Source organism: Oenanthe melanoleuca, chromosome 1A, assembly GCF_029582105.1.
Source record: "Oenanthe melanoleuca isolate GR-GAL-2019-014 chromosome 1A, OMel1.0, whole genome shotgun sequence".
NCBI lineage: Eukaryota > Metazoa > Chordata > Aves > Passeriformes > Muscicapidae > Oenanthe > Oenanthe melanoleuca.
In genome coordinates this window covers 19,678,719-19,701,160 of record NC_079334.1, presented here as the reverse complement: position 1 = coordinate 19,701,160, position 22,442 = coordinate 19,678,719, and the positions used below count along the sequence as shown (strand labels likewise).

General features: G+C 47.3%; 1 protein-coding gene across 1 annotated transcript in view; it reads right to left on the bottom strand.

Annotated features, from left to right (window-relative positions):
• Window positions 1–18,077, bottom strand: part of ABTB3 (ankyrin repeat and BTB domain containing 3) — a 174,081-nt gene extending 156,004 nt beyond the window's left edge. Inside the window, exon 1 of the mRNA XM_056508141.1 lies at window positions 16,901–18,077. Within this exon, the coding sequence (XP_056364116.1) occupies window positions 16,901–17,852 (952 nt within the window). The 5' untranslated portion in view covers window positions 17,853–18,077. The remainder of the gene's footprint in view (window positions 1–16,900) is intronic.
• Window positions 18,078–22,442: the final 4,365 nt, after the last annotated feature.

The window sequence follows — 22,442 nt, the reverse complement described above, 5'->3', positions numbered from 1 at the left end:
AAACCCAACATCTACAACAAGTAAGGAAGTGATTATGGGCATGTCACTGAAATGCTGCAAGGACAGAACTATTCCAAATTCACAGTGCACCCTCACTGATTGCTGACAATTGTACTTGCTACAGGCCTGACTCTGTACGAGCTCACACCCTGCAAGGGGGTGGAGCAGCACTGCCTCAGGTACCATCAACACCTTGCAAACAAACCATGGAGGCGGATGCTGAGCCAGGTTTTCAAACGCGGGCAGCACAGTATAATTTGCCAAACCCATGCAATGAACAACTGCGTATTTTCCTTTGAGGCACATCAACAGCTGGCCCCACTGAAGAAGTGATCTAAGACATCTGCTACCCACATTTTGGGGGGGTGCTGAATCAGTATGAAAACCACTCACAGCAGTGTTCCTGAGCAACCAAAACTGAAATTCAATTTAGTTCGTCAAACAGATCTCTTAATTTCCACAGTGCTGCTGGCTAGCAGACAGCAACCAATCAAATACAAATGTGGACATTTAAATTTCAGTCAAATTCAGATCCTTGCAATGCAAACATATGTACCCTTCATCCAGGCACATGCACTTTTCAGGGAAGAATAATGATACGTTGCAAGGGAAGAGTCTGCTGTCTGTGTTGCTTCAGGTATTGATCCTGACACGCAAATGGCATCATCTCAGGAAAGCGAGGTTATTCCCCTTCTCCATGTATTTTTTTTCTGGATGGATGTCTTGGCCTGAAATGTTGTTCAGATTCCAGGTGTCTTTCGAGGTTCAGTGCATGTGTGCAAGAACAGAAGTGGCAGTGTCCCATGTTACCACAGTATGGTAATTGCTATTCCTGTAGGGATCCCACCCTTCTTTTGCCACTTCCCTTAACTCTTACTTTCTCTCAAGGAATCACTCACATGTGTGCAGGACAAACACAACATGCATAAATCTCCCCTCAGTTTCCTCCAAGTTTAGGCATTCACTTCACACAACTCAGAAAACATATTTGGCCTTTTATTACTTTTATTTAAAGACCATAAATCCCTCCTTCCTTCTCTGGAGGAGCCAACAGGACTTGTTAAGCCTTCTGGTTCCCTCTGCTGCCGTAAAAAGGTGCAGAGTTTCCAAATGCGACCAGCTGCTGCACAGAGGCCCTGCTATAGTCTTGGAAAACATCCAGAGTTCACAGACCTCCTAAGAGCCTCCCATGGGACAGTGCCAACCTCCCGGCACTGCTGAGCTGGGGGATGTGGTGCTGGCAGCAAAGGTCACCTCTGAGCAGGGAGACTTCCAAAGACCCTCCTCTTGGCCCCAGGTCTTTGGAAGCAACCACACTTCAGAGCCGACTGTCTACAGTGCACAGGGCTGAAAGGAGTGGTCTGGCTCTGCAATGGAGATCAAGAAGTCAAAGCACTTAAGCTTTTGGTTTCTACTAGGCTTCCATGATACCATCTGTGAAAAGATCAAAGCTGGGCATCCTACTCACAGAGACAGAGCTAGACACCAACAGAGCATCTCCTTACCAGCCCATCAGCACTCCAGACTCACAGCTAAGTAAAAGGGGAGCACAGAGACCCCAACTCCCCAGAATCCCTGCATGGTTTCCACCTGGCAGAGCCCAGGGCTGGTACAGGGCACTGAGCCAGGCTGGGCATGTCAGAAGATGTATCATTTCCATATGCAAAGGCAGTACCTGCCCCTACTTTACATCCCTTCCAGCTTCCCAAGAGTCAGGGAAGAAGCTCCCACAGTTAGGCAGCTCTTGCTGCACCAAAATGAGAGGTATCAAACTCCCTCCCTAGATAGCTCCAGCTGCACTTGCACTGGTGCTCTCCTGCGTGAGCAGTGAGGTGACAGCAAGCCTCAACATCCCTGGATTGAAATCGCTGCACAAGTACAAGGTTGGTTTGTACATGCTCGAGGGAGGTGGTGTTTCCCAACACTACATTTACACATGTAAAACAGAGGCAAATTGGCACTAGCTGACAGCTTATCCAGCACCCTGAGGCAGCAGGACTGCCTCAAATGACTCCGTGTCAGAAAATCGCTTGCATTCACCAGGAGAAGGCATTTGGTAACCTGATGGAAACAGACTAAGAGTATTTGCTACATGTGGATACCATCCTTAAGCTGCCCTCAAAAATGGGTGGCACACCAAAGCAGTGACATACTATGTGCTAATGTCCACACCAGCCACTCATTTCAAGTATGTGTGTTACAGACAGCTTTCATCAACAGCTTCTATCAACAGCAGTGCTTCAGAAACAAAGCCTGGTATCACTGAAAATTGTCTAAGGAGGGAAGTACTGTACAAAAGTTCGAACAGAAAATGTTTTTCTCCAACAAGCACACTTCAGGAGCAGAAACCGCAGTAAAACACGGTGATTAACACAAGTAGGTACATCTAGGTCAGTTCTCAATAACTCGAGCAGAGAGCAGGTCACAGACTCATTTGGTGGATGAGTTCTTTCTTTTCTCTTTTTTCTTTTAAACACAGTTATATTGACTTCAATGGATCTTTCCCACTATTCAACCACTAGATCTGCCTGGTGATATATTTACCTACATAAAACTGAAGACACTTTCTCTCACACTAATGATAAGACTAAGAAAGATCATTGTAGCACACCACCAGATATTAGAAGCAGAAATGTCAGAAAGGTTTACAGTAATACTTGAGGCCATGAAACTAAATTGTGCTTTCATTACCAGCTGCAGAGTTTTAGGCTTGGACCCGCTGCTCTAAGTCTACAGACAGAGTAAGGGAAAAAATCAGCCAGTATTTCCATCCTTCTCTGTAATTTGAAACCACTGAGACATATCTCAGGGTATAAATCACACAGCTCTATAAATAAAATAAATTACAATTTTGTACTCTTTGGAAGAAAGCTGACACCAAATTCATGTAGCAAATCCAAGAAAAAATAAGTCTGGCCCATTGCCTAAGCACATAAGAAGCTCCCCCTTGCTCCCAGGGAGGAAGCTTCATCATCACCATTAGTTTCCCATTCCCTAGGGGACTTATATCCACAGGTAGTCTACAGTACACTAAAGGTCTGTCTGTACATGGCAGCTCCAGGTAGAGCCAAGTGTTTATCAACAGAAAGTGCCACCAGCAAAACTCCTGCAAATCCCCGTGAAAAGCCGAGCTCCCCTTTTCTGGTAAATAAATGGCAAATCTTCCCAGTTAGTCCCAGTCCCAAGCTCACATCAGACGGATACCTGCAACTGTTTCTCTCAGCTACTTGCAGTGTCTCATTTTTTAAACACACTCTGTCACTTGTATGAACTGAAGTATGACCTCTCCCTGGCACAGTCTTTTCAAAAGAAAAGCTGCTACATACATATTTAAAAGCAAGTAACCCACTAGCAGAAAAAATACTTAGTTTTGTATAAGCCAATTATCCTTTGTGGTAAAAAGATCAGATAAACACAGTTTTGAAAGTATGTGGTTAGAAAAATGATTAAATGTATCATTTTGGCTCTTTTATGACAAATTAAAAGATGAGACTGAAGAATTCTTTCATTTCATATCACTAAATAAATCTCCCAACAGAAAATTGTCACTTAAAATCTCTTCATAAGCATCCTCCTATTCAGTTTCAAAGTGGGGGACAAAAGTGCATTATAAAATACTTTGAGAATTTTATTGCTCCATTCTCTATCCCCCCTCCCACCCATAGTACATAGCAAAGAAAGCAGGAAAACACCTTGGAATCCACCAATACAAAAGCAGCCAGAGCTTTGCCTGCCAAAGACACCAGGATCCCTGGCAGTGCCTATAACCCACCCTGTCAGGAGCCAGCGCTGCAGCTCCTGTAAGCCTCTGTCTCCTGTACGTGACACAAGCGGGACTGCTCAGGGAGTTCACGAGAAATAGGAATGAGCACATGCAGATGCATTTATCAAAATTCTTGCAAAATGGGAAGCTGCATGTCTTACCTCCTTTTTAAGAAAATGAGTTTTCCATGGTGGCACATGCCTGCCAGTTCCTCCACCATATCTCAGCAACCTTCCAGCTCAGGGGATGATTTCCACCCCCTCTGGACAACGACAGCAGCATAAGGGATAGCCATTGTTATGGACACTGGGATAACTCCAAGTGCTAGGGGAACCAGAGATTTAGGAGAGACTACATCATTTTCCTCTGTGGAAGGGAGAGCTGGCAGCAAGCTGAACTTTTGGAGAAGCAACACAGGAGTGTGTTGAATGATAAAAAGATAGAAACAGCATTCATCAACCCAACCCAAACATGTAGCCACTCTCCACCCGTGGGTTTTGGCCACAATTGAATAAAATATGGAGACTACTCACTGTCTGAAAAGCCCACCCTGCCTCATGGCTTGCTCTGCCCTTCCCAAGGTCTCCTCCCCACACCATGCCTGGATATCACAAAAGGGCCACGGCCACCAGCTGCTTTCCTCAGTGAGATCAAATCTCTCCCTGACGATACAGCCAAGCACCACTGGTCTCTCAGACAAATCCAGTGATGCCAGAAAGATGACACACCTCCACCTAGACCTCAGTCCTGCTATCCACAATCTCATGGTGAAACACATCCAGGCAAAGCCTTGAAGTCAACAGCCCCTCCACAGCACTTTTCCCCCAGGTCAGTTCCCACGGTTGTCACAAAACATGGGTGTAAGAGAGTACAGCATCAGTTTCTGGCACACCACTACATGATGAACAGGGAAACCCAGTCCCATCATGAGACACATTTTATTATTTTTCTGCAGATAATCCCAGAAGAGCGGGGATAAACTCCTTGGATGGAGGAAGTTGAGCTCAAATGCCCTGCATCCACTTTTAACAGAAATTGTTTGCAGCACTTAATTGCAATAAAGCCACAATTAATTGTGCTACAGTATCAGTAAACACACTGGTCACATCATTAGAGCCCATTATTTTTCCCTCCATGAAATTACATTACTACATTATTGATGTAACAATCCAGTGTAATGAAGTGCTTTGCACCAAGTTGACAGAGCTATAGCCCTGATACCAAATTTAGTGCGAGTTGTTTTGTTTTTCTTCCAGTAGATCAAAAATTCCAGTTAACAACCTAAAAAACAGCTGCAGAAGAAGTTAAAACACCTGTCCCTAATCAACTGCAAAGGCTTGGGTTTCTACTTGATACAACTCAAAATTACAGCTATTTCTAAATACTCTGCTTCAACAGTGAATATTTTTACCTCATATTTTTACTTGGACAGACTATTTTCAGAAAGGCATTCGAGAGATTATGCCAGAAAGCAGTAAAATAGCAAGCAAGCAAGCTGCTTATGTAAATACTGAACTTCTTTAAACTTAGGGGGAAAGAAAAGGAGCAGTATCCAGAAGGTCACCACTCCTAATGAAGAGAGCACATATGAAACTCGGGGAAGGAAATGTTGCCCATGTCAAAATGGCAAAAGAAAGCCTAGGGAAGTGATCATGAAAGGAGTTCAGAACAGTAGAACATTCAGTCCTGAGGCTCTTACTCATTCACAGGACTGCTGAAAGTCATAAAGGTTATTCGTGTGCTACTGCAGGAAGCAGCCTCAGTTTGCAGTGCCCATCAGCAGCGAGTGGCTCTGCTGCACAAACAGCAGCAACACCCACCACATCTTGTGCAATGTCTGCAAAGGCTGTCCAAGCAAAGCTCTGGCTAAAACACAAACCAGTACTTCCTCTGCAATTATTAATATAGGATTAATATAATCTTTAGAAACAGTCTCCATGTGCATAACCCCAGCGCGTTGTTTCCCAGCCACTCCTTTGCAATTATACAGTTCCACAAACCCTCACCATGCTGGGAAAAGGAGAGGGCTCTTTAGAGTAACTTTAACTTTCAGTCTTGCATGCTGGCTCTCTGCAAAAAATTCAGAAGTTGCTCAAGTTCCTACTTTACCACTCAGTCCCTTTCATGGTGCAATCACAGAATCCCCAGGTGCATTTGGTCCATTTCTGGACCAAATGACACCACTGTGGTTGACTATCACTGCACAGAAACAATCCCCATGGCCCCCTCACCAAATTTCATTATCTTTTCTGCTGTTTGTTCTGTTCTTCCTCTTTCTGAAAATCAGGCTATAAAACTGAACTAATTATTCCAGGCTCAGAGAATGCTTTATGTGGGTGCTAATTGTTTTAATTTTTCCTTATGCCATGGTCAACATTTGTGTTTAAATATCAACAGCTTTTTCTGTTCATCAGTGCAATGCCAACAGCACTGCAAACCTCTAAAGGAAAAAAGATCAAAACTCACCCCAATGAGGCTTCTCAAGTCACAGTCAAGGAAAGAAGTAAACTTACAAGTCCTTATTTTCTTAACATCTCTTCCCTCTAAGTGCTGGTTTTTGCCCCAAAAAAAGGATGTTTCCCAGGGACTCACCCAACTCAGACCCTACCAGACCAGAAAATGTGTAAATACCAACCCTAAAGACACCAGTGTCTGCACTCCACCCTCTCACTCCAGACAGGAATGCCTTACCAGCATTGTCAGAAATATGCAACATGGATTGCACAAGCAGTCAACGGTACAGGTTTAAATCTGCTCAGCAGCCAGCTTTGCAGCCAGTTGTGCAGTTGGGCTGTGCTTGCACTGTTTGCATGAGAAGCACCTATTCAGCAGGCAGCAGCCTGGTTCCAAGTAAACTTCCAGGGAGCCCTCAAAACATAGCCCTAGGTTGGGCAAATCAGAGCCATTTAATCTCAGGCTGACAGAACGGTGGACAGGGTCCCATCCAAAGGAAAACCTTGCCTTGCCTCCTCACTCAGTGAAAGAAGTCACCTGCAACAGTGGCTGACACCTGAGCATCCAGCCCCAAACCTTAGTGACTCACCAGCTCCTGCCTCACACAGCCTGTAATTAGAACCTCACCAGCCCTGATAAGGCAGCACTCTCCCACCCATCTATCTGATAACTCAAGTCCCTCCACAACGTCAAGCTCCATCTTGTGCCTTTTTCTCCCCATGACATCCCTGGTCAGAGGAGGCAGAGTGGGCAGACATCAGCATCCCCATCTGCTCTGGTGGTTTGAGGGCTCTCATCACCACAGGTCTCCTTATAAAACCTGCCAATTATCCCACGCATAGGCAGTTTCTGTGTGCTGAAGAGAGATGACAGCCCATATATCCTTCCAGAAGATCAGTTAGATTATCTGTACACTTAAGAAGGACTGAGTTTTGGCTAGGGAGTTTTTCTCCTGTTGTATTTAATTTTGCTTTAGAAGTGCTCAGCCACCACAGTCTAACTGCTGATGTGCGTCAGACAGACAGCATCACCAACTTACTTATCTTGGCTCCCAGCATTCTGCTGCAAGAACACTGATACCTAAGTTCAGCATCCTTTGCATTAGGTGTTTATGTCACTCCTACATTCAAACCTGTAAAGTATTTCAAACTACTCCTCGTCTTACCCATCACTACCAAACATGCTCTTTAAGATGGAAGCAAGGCATCCCATGCATTCCCACAGGCAGGTATTTTTCCTTAAAAAGAGTCTGCACATTGCTGGTGTCTGTTCCTGCACTCAGCCAGCTTGTAAAACTGTTTTCATTCTCCAGAAACAGACGACAATTCTTTTGTGAGCACACTGGTATGACGAAGAATTAGTTAACAGGTAGAGCACAACAGCAAAGCAAGAGCAGGTCCTCACCACTGAGGTGCTTGGGGTTGGGGGTTTTCCGTGTTAGAGGAACTGCGCACTTTGAAACTCTTCCTCCTCCTTACTGACAGCATGCCAGATAATTAAACTGAACCTCTTATTTTTAAAATCTAATTTACTTCTGAAAACCTACACTGCTGGACTATTTTTAGAATTTTTCTTATGTGGGCCAGTGGAAATAGGCTACAGCCAGGTAGCACAAGGCCTCACAGACTGCACTGTGCGATCTTTAAGCTGAACACCATTAATCAGTGAAACAATGGGAAAAAAATTCCTTTCAAATTCGGAATATGTATCTGCAGTGAGGTATTGACACTCATCCTCAGTTTTGGAAAAGCTTATCTTAAACACCTAAATCTGGGCCTACAGCTTTGACTCAGTTGAAAATTCCTTTAATTTTTAATTTCTTAATTTGTTATCAAATGCAAGAGCTTTTCTTGGTGTTTGACAGGCTGTCCTTACCACCAAAATCAGTGGGAATGTTGCCCAAACAAGGACCACAGGATTGGAACAGCTTGTATCACACAGCACCCTGCACAAGACATGCACTAGAGAAATTAAATAACACAAGTAGCACAGGGATACTTTTTCCAAAGTATTGTGTTCTGTGACCCTTATTTTACAAGCATTTAGGGAAATAACAGCATCAGAGGTACCTGCATCTAGCCCCTAGCAGTTGTCATTGGTATTTGGCAACCCAGAGCAAAATAATCTACCCAACCAGACTTTCAGTGAATGATCACAGAAAGTAGTTTCACTGAATATGCTGGCATGCAATGAAATGCCTCTGTATTATAGGGAAAAAAAAAAAAATCTTCTTAGCACTCGCCACAAAAAAAGCATCACAGTGGGTAGCCAAAATGACTCTGACCTCTGAAATCGCTCTCATTCCTGCTGGCAGCACTTCCCACTGAAGGTCTGGGAGTCCAGCACTCATCCCCAGGCATCTGGCCCACCTCCCCAGTGGCAGCTTGCCTTGCTGCCGGCCACATTCACTGCTTAGAGGTGACAGAGAAGTGAAGATGCTTCATATGGGGTGAAGGACCTGCAGTCTGGGGAATACATAAGGCCCACAGCACCACAACCTCTATTTTTCCAAATCCCTGCTGGATATTATCCTAGAGACAGGCTTGCAAGACTTGCTTAGCTCTCTGCAAGAGAAAGCCAGCTTTCCCTGACTGTAGGACATCCATCACAGCCAAACACAACACAAAAGCAAAGGCACTACAGCCCAACAGTGTTTATCCAAAACTACCACGGGGCCAGGGAAACTGCAAAACACTGCGGGATGCAGCTTCCTTCAATTATTTGACTGCCTCAAAAATGCAAATACATTCAACATCTCTGCTGCAAACCCAGCCCTGCTCACTTCTCCCACCTGGGAGCAATATTTCATAGCAGTGCAATTTAAAAACAGGGTGATTTTATTAATCTTAAAGCCTCAGACTCTTGCAGGTCCAGGTGCTACTCCACAGTACTTGAGGACAGAAATCTGGTCCTTGAAGAGGCCTCTCCTCTAATCTTCTCGGGGATTCCCGTTCGCCTGCTCACTCACCAGCCTGTCCCAAGACCTTTACGGCCGTGTGAAGTCCCTGTGAGCTCACAAGAGCTCTGGAAAAGCCACGTAAGGCTGTGAATTTGCTGACCCAGAAGTATTACCAGTCCCTCACGGCTCAGCTGCAACACCTCCATGTGCTCCTATCTCCTGGCGAGCATCCCAACGCCTCTCACACATCCTGCAGCAATGATCCCTCCCTGCACTTTCATTTTCAGCCGCCTTAAACCACCACAGAAAGAGCTTCACCTGTCTCCTGTGCTTCCATGTATCTTTTGGAAGATCCCAGTACCAGCATCCATTACTGCCTGAAGCACCATGGCAGGAAGAGCCCCGTCCCCAAGTGTCACACCAGCCAAGTTCCCACTAGGCACCAACCTCAGTCAGCCACACACCACTGGCCACAGGGATTTATACCAGCTCTAACACTGTGCTTTTAAATGGCCTGCAACCAACTGGGGTGAACAAGTCCTTCTTTCCTTATCCACCTCTGCCATCTTGATTCATCAGGCACACAATCACCTGTCCTGAAGTCTCTTGGTACAGGGAATATAATTTTCTTCCTATTCAATAACAGGAATCCAGTATTGTTTAAAACAAGTGAAAGACTATTTCTTTTCCTTATCAGTGATGAGCCAAGAGAGTCCCTGTGGGAAACTTCAAGTCTCTTGGCCACCTTTTCAGCCTCCAAGCTGGTCCACATACCACCAGACAGCCCCTAACCATACTACAAAACCTCTTGGGTTGTTTTCAGGAATAATTACACCAAAAAAGGGTACTGCTTACTATGAACTCAGCCTAGGAATCAAGGAAGAGGATAAAATACCATCAAGCTGACAGGCACCTCTTCAGTGGAGCCCAAGAAAATGGCCATAAGCCATGCTGTAGAACTTTCTCCTTGCCCACAAACTGCCAGAATAAGGAAGTGTGACAATTCAAAAGCATCAGCACATCAGGTTAAATTAATTAAAGTAACTCAGACAAGCCTCAGCAAGGTGTCAGTGTGCCTGTGCTCCATCCATGCTGCTGAACTGATCCACACCAACAGTGGATCCTTCCTCTTCAGTTGCTCCCAGGAACATGCCCCTCACTCCTGCTGTCAAAATGAGCCAACAGCTGCCTTCTCACTGATTCAATTCACCTGACCAGTGCCCCCCTCTCTTCTGTTTTTGAGACAGACAAATGCAGCCCTATGGAAAGCAAAAGGAGTGACCAGACATCAGATTATATCTTCTCACTTTAACAGCAGGATAACTATGTTAGCTTCTGGGAAAATGTGCTCACCTTATGTGCTGCCAGACAAATGTGGCCACTGATAGAAATCCTTTGCTGCAGGAAACCCCTGAAAGCAAGGGCAGACCAAGAACCAACCACATGTGGCCACTTGGCTGGCACAATCCTTCACCATGTCTGTGTTTTTGTCAGGCTGCCTAATTGAACACTTCTGGCAAAGTAACCAGAGGTTAATAAGCTGGCCACACAAGCTCTGGGGTAATTTTCTTAAACTTTTCTTAACTATGTCTTTTGAAATCTTTAAAATACTTATCAGGTACGTAACAACTGTAATTACAGATTTATACAGAGATGGTGCAGTGTGTTGCTTTCAGCCAGCAAGTAAACAAGGACAAGAGCAAAGAAAGAAAATAGTCCTTACTTCTCTCTTATGCCTTGCTAAAGCCTTCTACATCCTGGAAAAACAGCCTGCAGACAGAGCAGAGGGACTGGCAGGATGGCAACACTGCCAGAGCTGGATATGACAGCCCAGCCTGGCAGACTGAGGCAGCAGCAATCTTGAGCCTGGGAACAGACTGGGAAAGTGAACACACACTGATGTGATCCACCATCCACCAAGCATCCACTTCAGCCCTCATGAGTGTGCAGAACGTCAACCTGCTCAGGGACATGAATGGTGGCAGTGCTGCTGCTCATAACACTCACAGAAGAAAATACAGCCTGGTGATGAACTCCCTCATCCATCCCTTCCTTGCTTTTACTGTACATCCTTTGCTGGGGCAGCAACAAAAATATTTTGCATGGAAGCTGCTAATTTAAGCAAACCACCTGAAAGGAGCCCCCCACTCTTTCTGCACTACCCATTGGCCAGAGGATATGTCTCCAGACAGAGGACCAAATTCCCAACACCCACGTGCTGCAGGAAACAGCCCTCTCCTCTTCTGGTATCATCTCATTGACCAGGGCTTTCTTCTTTTACACCTGCATTAGGGGAAAAGTGAGGGAAAGACCATAAAGCTTTTTTTCTAACTTCTGAGATAGGAAAACTCAACCCCTAACCAAGACAGTGGAGAAAGGACTGTAGATGTTCCCAGCCACTGCACTCCTGGGTATTCATGCTGAACCATGTGGAAGGTTTGTGACTGACAACCAACTGTATTGTATGACACATACTGCAGAAACACCAACACACTAAGAGTGGCGTCTTTTTCCTTTTTATTAACTTTGAGCAGCAGAAGAGAAAGCATTTGCAGCAGCATTGAGAAAAGGCACAAAGTTGTCCCTAATGTTCACCTGCACCTTATGTCATCAGCTCACAGGATGGCTGAAAAACTACATGAAGCCTGTTAGCACTCAGCAAAAAAGCCAGGAGCCCAATATACTGCTAAAAATATATTGTTATTCCCCTAACACACTCCTTGTATACACAATCACATTTCCCAATCATCATTCCAAAGCCTCATTTACATCAGAAACTAAGTAATATAGATGCAGCCTGAAAACTCCCTTGTGTGGCCAAGGTTATAAATGCTATTAAGATACTTTCCAACATGACAAAAGGAATAATCATATTGGCAAACACAAGCTTTATGATTATCCTGGGTGCTTCTGGTATAACTATTTCTGAGACTTTTGTTTTTTTAATGTTAGACTCATAGCTGAAACAAATTACATGAATCAAAACATCCAGAGGGGAAACAAATGTTCATCAGCTAGTCAGTCAAACCTCAATCTCCCACTGGGTCCTTACTTCCCAGTCCCACCACTGCTCCCTTCTCAAAGTGTCCTCTCAAGGCAACAATGGTCTTCAACAAGCACACATACGCTGATTTTCCTTCTGTCCCACTCCTGCCAGCACCACGTGTCAAAGTAACCCACTTGACTATAGAGAAGGAGCATGGTTCCCCCATCGCCATCCCAGCTCCCACCAGCATCACTGGCCACAAACCACCAAAATCTTCTGCTCTTTGGGAATTTGTCCCCTTCTCCCTCCCATATGGAGAGGGGACAAATTCACAGCTTGTTCAAAGAGGGTGTGGAAGTTTGCTTGGGAGGTTGTCAGGTAAGAGAATCAAGTAGAAATACACATAATTTGCTGCTCCAGCACTCATGTCAACCTCTTGGCATGGGACTCAAGTGCCCTAGAATAGATGAGAAAAACAAAACAACAAAGACCTCCATGTATAAAACACTTATAAGCACATATAAGAAACATCAACTATACTCTTTTTTTTAACCAGCAAAAAACACAAATGAAAACATAGCAGGGGGTGGGGGGAAGGATATTCTTGAAAGTACAGTTTAAAATAAGGCCAAGAAAATAGCATAAAATTCCATTTTGTGCCCAAATATTCCCCTATCATCTTAGCTGAAATAAGTTTTAGATTGATTTTTACACTGCCCCAAGGCCATAATGGCATCCTGAATGGTTCAATTACAGCAAAAAGCAGAGAAGTAATAACAGTATACTCGCCAGCAAAAGAAGAGTATGGTCTCTGTATGCACACATGTATGTATACATATGTATTGAAATTTAAAAGCACTTATTGATTTGGCTAAGCTGTGCTAATATATTAGTACTGCTCATTTGCTTGGAGTCCCCCTAGTTCGCCTGAATTAGAAGAGGCTGAGGTTAAAGTGAGGTTAGCCTGACACGTGTCAGCCAAGCCTGACCTAATCCTAGTTTGATTTTCTTCTCTAAATAATATTAAGAAGAGGAAGAAACCACATGGATACAGTTGGGTTACAAATCACTATTTTTAGAAGCTGTACACAAACAGACAAGGCAGAGTTGTGCATGCTGACTCCTCCACAGAAAACTCCACCACGTGATCCCCCAGCTCCCCGACTGTTTCCCTCCAACCACAAGTCCTGCCACAAAGGTGTAGAGACCCCGAAGAAACAGGAAAAAACAATTTTCTTAACTCTCTATTAATACCATCCCTCCTCCCAGTGAAAGAGGACCTCCATATTACCAAGTATTTAAGCTACTTGGACCTGCCATTCAAGCACCCCAGGTAAAACAAGATACATGGATTTACTCCAATGATCTACACTGATCCAAGATCTGGGAAAACTTCCCATTCATCTCAAAGCATTTCTCAGATCTGGCCTAAAAGTAAGGTTTGATGAGCAATAAAGAAACTAAAATAATATTGCTTAAACCACAGAGGTGCCAGCTTTTACTGCCTTTCACTGAGCACGCAGTATTTTTCTCCCACTGTTCCAAGGGAAATAACACTCCGTGCAACTGTTATGGGATGTAAAACGCGCTGTTCAGACAGAGCTCGTAATTGAAACATTTAAGCGTCAGTGAAATCCCAAACGTAAAGTTTTTAATTTTCATTCAGCCATGATGTTAAAATTCTGGGGGGAGTGGAAATTACTACCTCAGAGTGCTTTTAAGGTCTATTCTTTCTGATATAGCTATCAGAAAGATAAGCTCAGTCAATATGCCAGCAGCTGCTGCCATACTCCAGCAGCTCACTGCCAATGGCATCGCCTGCTTTGCCTTTGTCATCGCTGCCTTGTCCCACAGAAGAGGTTATCAAGGGACTTATCAAGAACACAGGCACTGCTGCCTGCAACACATGAAGGACTGCCACTACCTTCATTCACAGGCTTTCGACCCTGTAAGAGCAATAGGGAGCTCCTGTTGGAGAGTGGGGCTCCCAACAAGGCAGATGTCCAAGCTCAGGCCAAACACACCCAAAAGAAACGCAGCAGGCTCAAAGGCCCACAGAAAGAACTGGCTCAAACACCTCTGTCTGAAGGCACATGAGCATCATTTATAGGAAGGAGAAGATTATCTTGCAATACTGATCTTATTCAGCAGCTTCCAAAATGACTGAGCATGACATCAGGCTAAAAAAACCTCAGCTGAAACCACTAAACACTCTTCAGAACTTACAAGGAAGCCCTGAAAGGCTGGTTTGTGTCTTGCAGATGCTCAGACCATCTTCCCCAACACTCATGTTCACAAACTCTGCTGTTAGAGCAATCTTGGACTGCATCGGGCACAAACTCATGTTCCTCACATACTTGCATCCCATGATCTTCATGGGTTGCCTGTTTCACAGTCTGGATGAACTTCAAGGTGTTGAATTTTGCCTGGAAATTTTTTAAAGGTTTGACATTTGCCTCCCAGAGAGAGGCACCTCTCCCCACAGAAACCTGCCTGCAGATAAGGTACTGCTAGAGAGTCTGCTTTTGCACTGCTTTCCACCCCCCACCTTCACTCATGTCACACTGGACATGGTACCTCCAGAAAGGACCCCACCACTGCTTCTTGTCCACACCTGATGGACCAGATCTACCAATTCCAGTGCTTCTGTGTTCACGTGCAACCCAGCTGGGAAATCACACCCCAGCTTATTGAACCTCAAGAGTACAAGACCCGTCTCATCTCCTGGAGAGGCTCAAAGAGATGGGAGAAGTCTGCTACCTGTTAAGATGTGCTATCATGGTGTTTCAAGTACTGAGGACAGTGGAAGGATGAACTTGAGGTAAGGCCACTAAATAGAGATGCAACTTCCAGCAGCCCAAGCCTCCAGACACAAATTAACCCAACAGTTTCAAGTCAGTCAAATAATCTCTCACATCAGACTTACTCACCTGTTTTAAGTGCCTGAGAAGGAAACATTTGCAACCAAACACGGAGCACTCGAGACATCAAAATGGTGAGGTCTATATAAACAGATACATACCTCACTGGTGAAGAAACAGACTGATATGTTTAATGGTTTATAATGCCTGGTTTAGTTGCCTTGAAAGTACTTAAAAGCAGGCAACACACCCTTGAATTAAATCTAAATAAACATTTACAGCAGTAAAAAATGGCTTTTACTGTAAGGAGGCCTGGCTCTTGCTTGTACCTGTAACTCTAAACATATTTAACAGGATCCCAAACTATGTATTATAAGATGTTAAAAAGCAAAACAACATTATAGACATTTGCATAGAAAGCAGGGAGACAGAGAGAGAGAGAGAGGCAAAACAAAATGGACAACTTGCTAGGGTCTGATTCAAACACCTTAGAAAAATGCTATTTGCTCAACTCAGGACTGAGCTACCAAGAATACTTGTGGCAGCTAAAACTACAATAAAATGGAGATGAAAACTATTTTATGTCCCTAAAAGGGAGATAAATGAGGGTCAGAATGAAGTTCATTTAAATCCACTGAGCTGATACAGAGGGAGTTAGAGAGAGCCGCAAAACAAAATGAAAGGCTCAGTAGGAGCCTGCACAGCCAGTGCTGCAATGTCAGAAACGCAACACAGTGCCATCTGAAACCTACAGGCACCGTAGCAGGACTCAAGGAAAAAAACAACGGTGGCACTCCTGGGGAAGCCATGCCTGCCTGCACCAGCACTGGAATAACGCACCAGGGTCCTGCAACACAAGCCTCCGAGAGCAGATGCATTTTGAGAGGGGGTTCAGCAAAGCCTCTGGGGAGGACATCCACTGGAGTAAAACCACCAGAGGAACAGAACTAAGTAACATCTATTTACAGCAGGGAGGAGTATCTGCCCCTTTCTTTTGCTCCCACTTGGCATCTTCCTTTGGGTCTCTTATGGGATAGAAGGTGCCTTAAGACAATAGATAATTAGCTGTAATGCATCCTCTGTGGCTGTAACAACTTAACAAGGCTTATCTGGAGACGTGATCTAGGCTTCCAGTTAACCTCGTTCTCCCAGTTCCCTTCCTCTTCCATACCCCCCCTCCCCAAATATTTGCATCTCAGCTTGACAGGTATTTTAAATTTAAGCTTAATAAAAGTGTTTGCATGTGTCTGTGCACGCTTAGGAGAAGGTATGAAAAAACACCCTATTTTAACTCTGTCTCCCCGAATCACGTCTCGTTCCATTTTCCCTTCCCTGACAAACAGAGGGAGCTGAAATAAGGAATATCAACTTTGGAATGCCACTCTACCGAAGGATAACTTATTAAAATATTAGATTCATCATTTAAAAAACGAAGGGAAAAAATGGCCAGGAAGTTGATGCATCACGGTGTTGCATTTGTGTCAAGCTCTGGGAAAACATGCACCAACATGAATGAAATCTGTCCAGAAAGACTGCATTTCAGCGCCAACCACGCAATCGCTGGCCAAACCACTGCATATGTAACAAAAGTTTGATCTCGCCTGCAAGCGCTCAGCTGCGCTTCTGCCATTTCCTGTGGAAAACTGAAGCTCTGAACCACTGTCTCTGAGCCAGCTGCCCCTCAATTCACGCCCATCGCGCCGCGGCGGGCGGGCAGCCCCGGCAGAGGATGCTCGGCAGCTCCTCCAGCCCTCCCCGCGCCCCGGGCCGGCACCGCCGTGCAGGGGCAGCCGCGGCGCTCCTCCGTCCGCGGCCCCCGGCCCCGGCGGCAGGTGCGGCGGCGGCAGCGGCCCGCCCAGCGCCCGGGGGGGGACGGGGGCCCGCCCGGCGCAACAGGTGGTCGGTGGCGCCCGGTCCAGCCCGGCGGCCGCACTTACCGCTGGCGTTCTTTCCGCAGATGAGGTGCTGGTAGGGCTGCAGCAAGCCCCAGAGCTCGGGGTCGTTGTTGACCGTCTGCTCCAGCGCCTCCAGGGTGAAGCGGGGCGCCTCGCCGCTCTCCTTCTCCTTCTCGGCCGGGGCGGCGGCGGCGGCCGGGGGGCGGCCGGGCGGCGGGAGCGGGGCGGCGGGGCCGGCCAGCACCCGCGCGTGGATGTCGCGGAACAGGCTCTCGGTGCCGGCGGTGAGGTAGATGGCGGCGTGCTCGTGGATGCGCAGGGCCACGCGGCTGTCCACCATCCAGCGGTAGAACTTGCCCACGGAGAAGGCCAGTCCGCACCGCGCCGACTTGCCGCGGCTGAAGCGGTCGCCGCCGCTGCTGCTCATGTTGTAGAGGGAGAGGGCGCCGAGGGCGGCTGCCGTGCAGCGGGCCGCCAGCGTCCAGCCCAGGACGATCTCCATGGCGCTCCGCACCTCGTGTTTGGTGCACTTGGCGAAGCGGAGGCTCAATCGCTGCGCCTCCCGAGCGATGCGCACCAGCGCCCGGCTCACCAGCGTCGAGAGCCGCGCCGCCGCATCCCGGCTCCCGGGGCTGGCGGCGCCCGGCGCCCGCGGCTCCCGGCGCGGCGGCAGCAGCAGTGCCTCCACCTCCTCCAGGCTCCAGGGGACCTCCTCAAGGTCGGGCAGGAGCCGGGAGCACTGCTGCCCCGAGCAGTCCAGCACCTCGGAGTCTTCCGCTAGGACGGTGTTGACGGTGTCGAAGCTGTTGTGCCGACTGTGCATGGAGTCAGTTAGGTGCGGCCAGCAGCTTCCTCCATAGGGGTACGCGGGGTGCGAATCCGAGCAGCACAGCGACAAGTTGGAGGAGCGCACCGAGTCCGCCGCACCACCATACCCGGAGTCCAGCGTCAGGTCTTCCAGCGTCCTCACCGCCGTCTTACCTCTCCGGGCCATCGCCGCACTTCATGCTGCACCCGCGGGACCCGGGCGGGGAGCGGCTCAGGGGAACGTGGGGGGAGAGAGCAGCGAGGGGGCGCGGCGTGACCCGCCGGCCGCTTCGCTTCGCCCCGCTCCGCCAGACGGCAGCGAAGCGGCGGTGCTGCCTGCGCTGTGCTCCTGCTGCTGCCGCCGGCCAAGCCCGCTGCCGGCCCGGCTCCGGCTCCGGCTCCTGCACTGCGCCGCGCCGCCGGCCCGACACCGCACCGCAGCGCAGCGCCGGCCAGCGGGCGCGGGGGGCGGGGCCATGCAAAACAGCGCCGGCTCGCAGCCAATGGGGAGGCCGGGGGGCGGAGACATGCAAAGCAGCGCGCCCGGCGGCCAATGGCACGGCGCCCTGCGGCAGCCGCGCCTCCCTCCGCTCCGCGGGGCTGCTCCGCGCCGCGCCGCGCGGGCCGGGAGGCGGCGTGGCCCCGCCGTGGCCCGGGCCCGCCCGCGGGGCTGCGATCTCCCCGCGGGCAGCACCTCGAGGGCTGGGACTCTGCGCTGCAAAGCGAAGATGTGTTAATGCGGTCCTGGCCCCGCCGGCAGCCGGGGCAGTGCGGCCAGCCGTCTCCTGTGTCCCCACGTATTGGAACGGCACGGCTCTGCTACATGCATCTACGCCGTTCCCCAGGCGTACGCACTAGAGTCCCGCTGCAGCCCGCGCTGGGTTTTCACACCAGCAGTTCCCTGATGTTGCTATAAACAAATGACAGGGAGCGCAGGGCACTCACACATCTCATCAGACAGACACGACGTTTTGAAATCAAGCAGAAACTGCCACGTAAGAATCCCAGCCGTCACTCGAGGCAGGAAGAGCAATTTCCAAATAATTAAAACAAGTACAATAAAACCCTTTGACATTCTTGACGTTAACCCATTAAGTATCGTGAAGGCTTTGACAAGTAAGAATTGTACTGGGCTTAGGGCACATATCCTATGCATAGTAAGGTGGTTTTTGTGCAAGACAATTTATCCTCGACTAATGTATTTTAATCTTACATTGCTAGGCTTTAGCTATTAGGAGTTGCCTGACTAATGTCCCAGGCAAGAGACTGAGAATGTATATGTTTGTGTGCTCTAGTTTTGAAGAAATATTACATCCTTTTAAGTGTAAAATACCAGAAAATTTCTATCCCTTTAAGGATAAAAGCCTAGCAAACACATTTGTCTATCATGCCAACAGTGGCAGCCAAAATTCTTGGACAGACAAGGCAAGTCATGTAAGTGATTTCCCCATCCAAGCAAGCCTGGCACTCCTTCAACATCAGCTTCTTAGAGGAAAGGCAGGAGCACAACTACAGGTAGGCTTATCTGCCAGTCAGGTAGGGGACAACTGTGACACTTATGACATCTATTGACAACTATGACAAGGAGGTTGTTTTCCAAATGAAGTCAAGCGCTGTCAAAAACTGCTTTCTCAGCATAGTCCTGGCCCTTCCACAAGATGCAGTATGCACAATGGGTTTCCATAGATTTCTTAAACACCACCGTACCCTGGTGAAAGGTACAAGAGCTGAGAATAGGAGCAACCTGAACTTAAGCCACTGTCACAAGTGAAGTAAGATGCTGAGGCCCACGCTGCTGGCAACAGCCCGTCTTGGGGCTGGCTCACCAAAAATGAGAGCATACCTCGAGAGTAAAATCCTGTGGACTTTGCAGCAATCCAGCAGTACATCTGACAGTAGAGCCCTCTGGTGTCTTCACCACCTCAGTGCAGTGGTTGCTCAAAATTCGCCTTTCCCATTGATAGAAGGAAGGAACCAACAGGACTAAACCCCTCAGGATAGCTATTTTTCTTACTCCACTCACCTGACTCCGTCCTTATGCTCTTACAGAATGCCACTACTGCACATGCTGAGCATACAAACTCAGGTAAAGTTCAAGTTGGGGAGGTTTTCTAGTAATTGGTTTGTAGGGCTTCATAGAGATACAAGTTGGGCATCCAGGGAGGATAGAACAGAAGCGGGTGTTTAGATCATCAGCCTTTGTGAAAAACGGCGCTGCAGAGGTCAACATTTGGGTGCTGAATAATTTTTAAGCTACAATATTGCATTGAGATGAATAGGATAAAGGAAAAGTGGACAGTTGTCTTGGGCACTATGTAGACTCAAGCATTTCTAATGTTGCTCAGAAACAGTTTGGACTTCTAAAGAGGCTGGGATTTTATTTTAATTCAGAAAGCAAAATATTGGGTCTTGCTAGAGATTTTGTAGCTACAATTTTGCACACAGCAGTTTGATTCCCAGTCACACTACCAGCTCAGAAGATGTTGCAATACTTGGACACACCAAAGGCATGTCAGCAGCACTAGGCTGGTTTAAACTTTCAAAAGTGGTAGTAAGAACTTCTGACTCATTTGTTCAGAAGACTAATTACCTTCCCATTTGAAAGGGCTGAAGTTCAAATAAGTTCAGTGTGACCGGCCTACATCTCAGGTGATCTTTTGATACCTAAAGAATTTCACCTGCCCAGGTGTGGATACACTGGCTGCTGCATGCCAAAGTGAGATTCAGCATTATTTGGAAAGTGCTCCGCAGACAGGATTCTTAAAACCCCCCTCAGAAAAGACAGGAGCAAACAGTTTAGAGCAAAACGCACCCCTGCAACATATACAGTGCCTGCATGGGACGAGCTCTGGAGACAGTCCTTAGCTTTAATGCAGAAAGGGCACCACACCTCTCCTGGCCTGGGAGGAAGGGCAGGTGTCTGCAGCTGCACTCTATTCTGCAAGCCTTACAGCCAGGGTCATTTGCCTATGAGACAAGAACACCCACGGCAGAAAACAAAGTCCCTTTATATGTCAAAGGCTGGGTGGAAACAATTTTCAGCTTGTTGGAGACAGGAACATCAATTATCCTTACAGACAATTCAGACAGGGACTGATTAAGTACCATACCAGGATGATAAGTGCCAGCTAAAACTCTGAAAGAGGGAAATTGAACCACATTTTTAAAAGGCGCTTAGGGCAAATTTAAGTGAATGGAAATTTGGCACTTTTATGGGGAGAGCACCAAGTGCTGCAATTCTTTCCTACCCCACCCACTGCCTGCAAAAGGCATATTTTTGACAGCAGTAAGGAAAAACATGGCAAACAGGCTGCCAGACAGAGCAGGGATTCACCTAGGATCAGGCCACTCCATGTAATTTCTGTATTCGAAATCCAGTGTGCTGCACTGCAGTAACAGCTCAGATCAAAAGCAAAATTTGCGGCATCTCCCAGTTCTATCCCCAGCTGCTAGGAACAAGCAGCAAACCTTCAGAGGGTTTTGCTTATATTGCTGGGGAAGTCAGAGTGCTAGTGTTTCTAATCACAGAAACAGGAGTTCATTTACAAAGCAAGGCTGTAATCCTGTAGCAGTAATGCAGGTGTGAAATGCACATCCCTGGCAGAGGAGCCTTTGGGGCTGCAAAGAACACACTGGTCAAAAGAGCTGAGAGCTGGCATCAGGTACCACTGTCGCTGCAGGACCTCTGGGACACTGCTGCCAACTGTTTTGACAAGCAGGCTCAGGGAGATGACTCTAGTGTTGCTCCTCGAACACACACAACTCCAAAAGCAGTGGGAATGAGTGACGCAATGAGGCCACCGGCTTGCCAGCTGGAAGGGAAGCACTGGTGGTGCCTCCAGCATGAGTGGGAGGGAAGAACACGTGGCAAGTGGATGCCACACCAGCCGCTTTTTCCCATCAGCTCCATCCTGCTGACTTAGCAACAAGCTGAGTTAGGACCCCTGGCTAGGACTTAGCAGGAACCACTGCCCCACAGAGAAGCAAGATTCAGCTGATCAGCTTCCCCTCTTGCAGACACTAAGTAATAGAGCTGCCCCTATATTTCAGTCGACTGTTGCTTAGCCAGGGGCAGCCACCCACCTGTATTCCTCTGCTGTGCAGAACCAGCAGCACCAACTTCCCACTGGGCTCAAAACCCTTCTGACTTTCTTCCTGCAGCCCCATGCGCTGAGAGTGGAGTTTTGTAATAGATGTGTAGACTTGTGACAGACACGGAAGGGAGATATTGGGATTTCTCAAAAGACACAAGCCGAGGATGCTCTGAGAAACTGCCAGCCTAAACCAAATCTCACCTCGTATAACAAAGCTGTGGAGCCAATGGCCATGGTACAGTTTGGAAGCCAAGAACACGAATGATTTCAGAATGAGATCTGACAAATTCCTGGAGGCTAAAGACACTGGTAACTATTAAATACAATGGTGCATGTGCAATCTTCATCTCAGAAAGTTTCTCAACAGCTGTTTGCCAGAAATGGGGAGGTTATGCCAGGGGACAGAGGACTTTGTAATTGCTCAGTTACTCAACGGGTCTGTTGTTGAAGGCTCTGCAAGATGAGCTACTTCACTGCAGAGAGAGGGACAGAGCCTCCATGGCAGTTCTTTGGTTTAAACACTTACTTCCACACCAGCAAAGGGCATTATCACCAGTTCACAAGTGCACCCTAGTTCTGTGCAGCCAACGCAGAAACATTTGCTGTCTTTACAAGATCCTTGATCTTGTCCTTAGACAGGATCAGCTGCAATCTCTACATCAATCTTGACAGGTTTGACAACT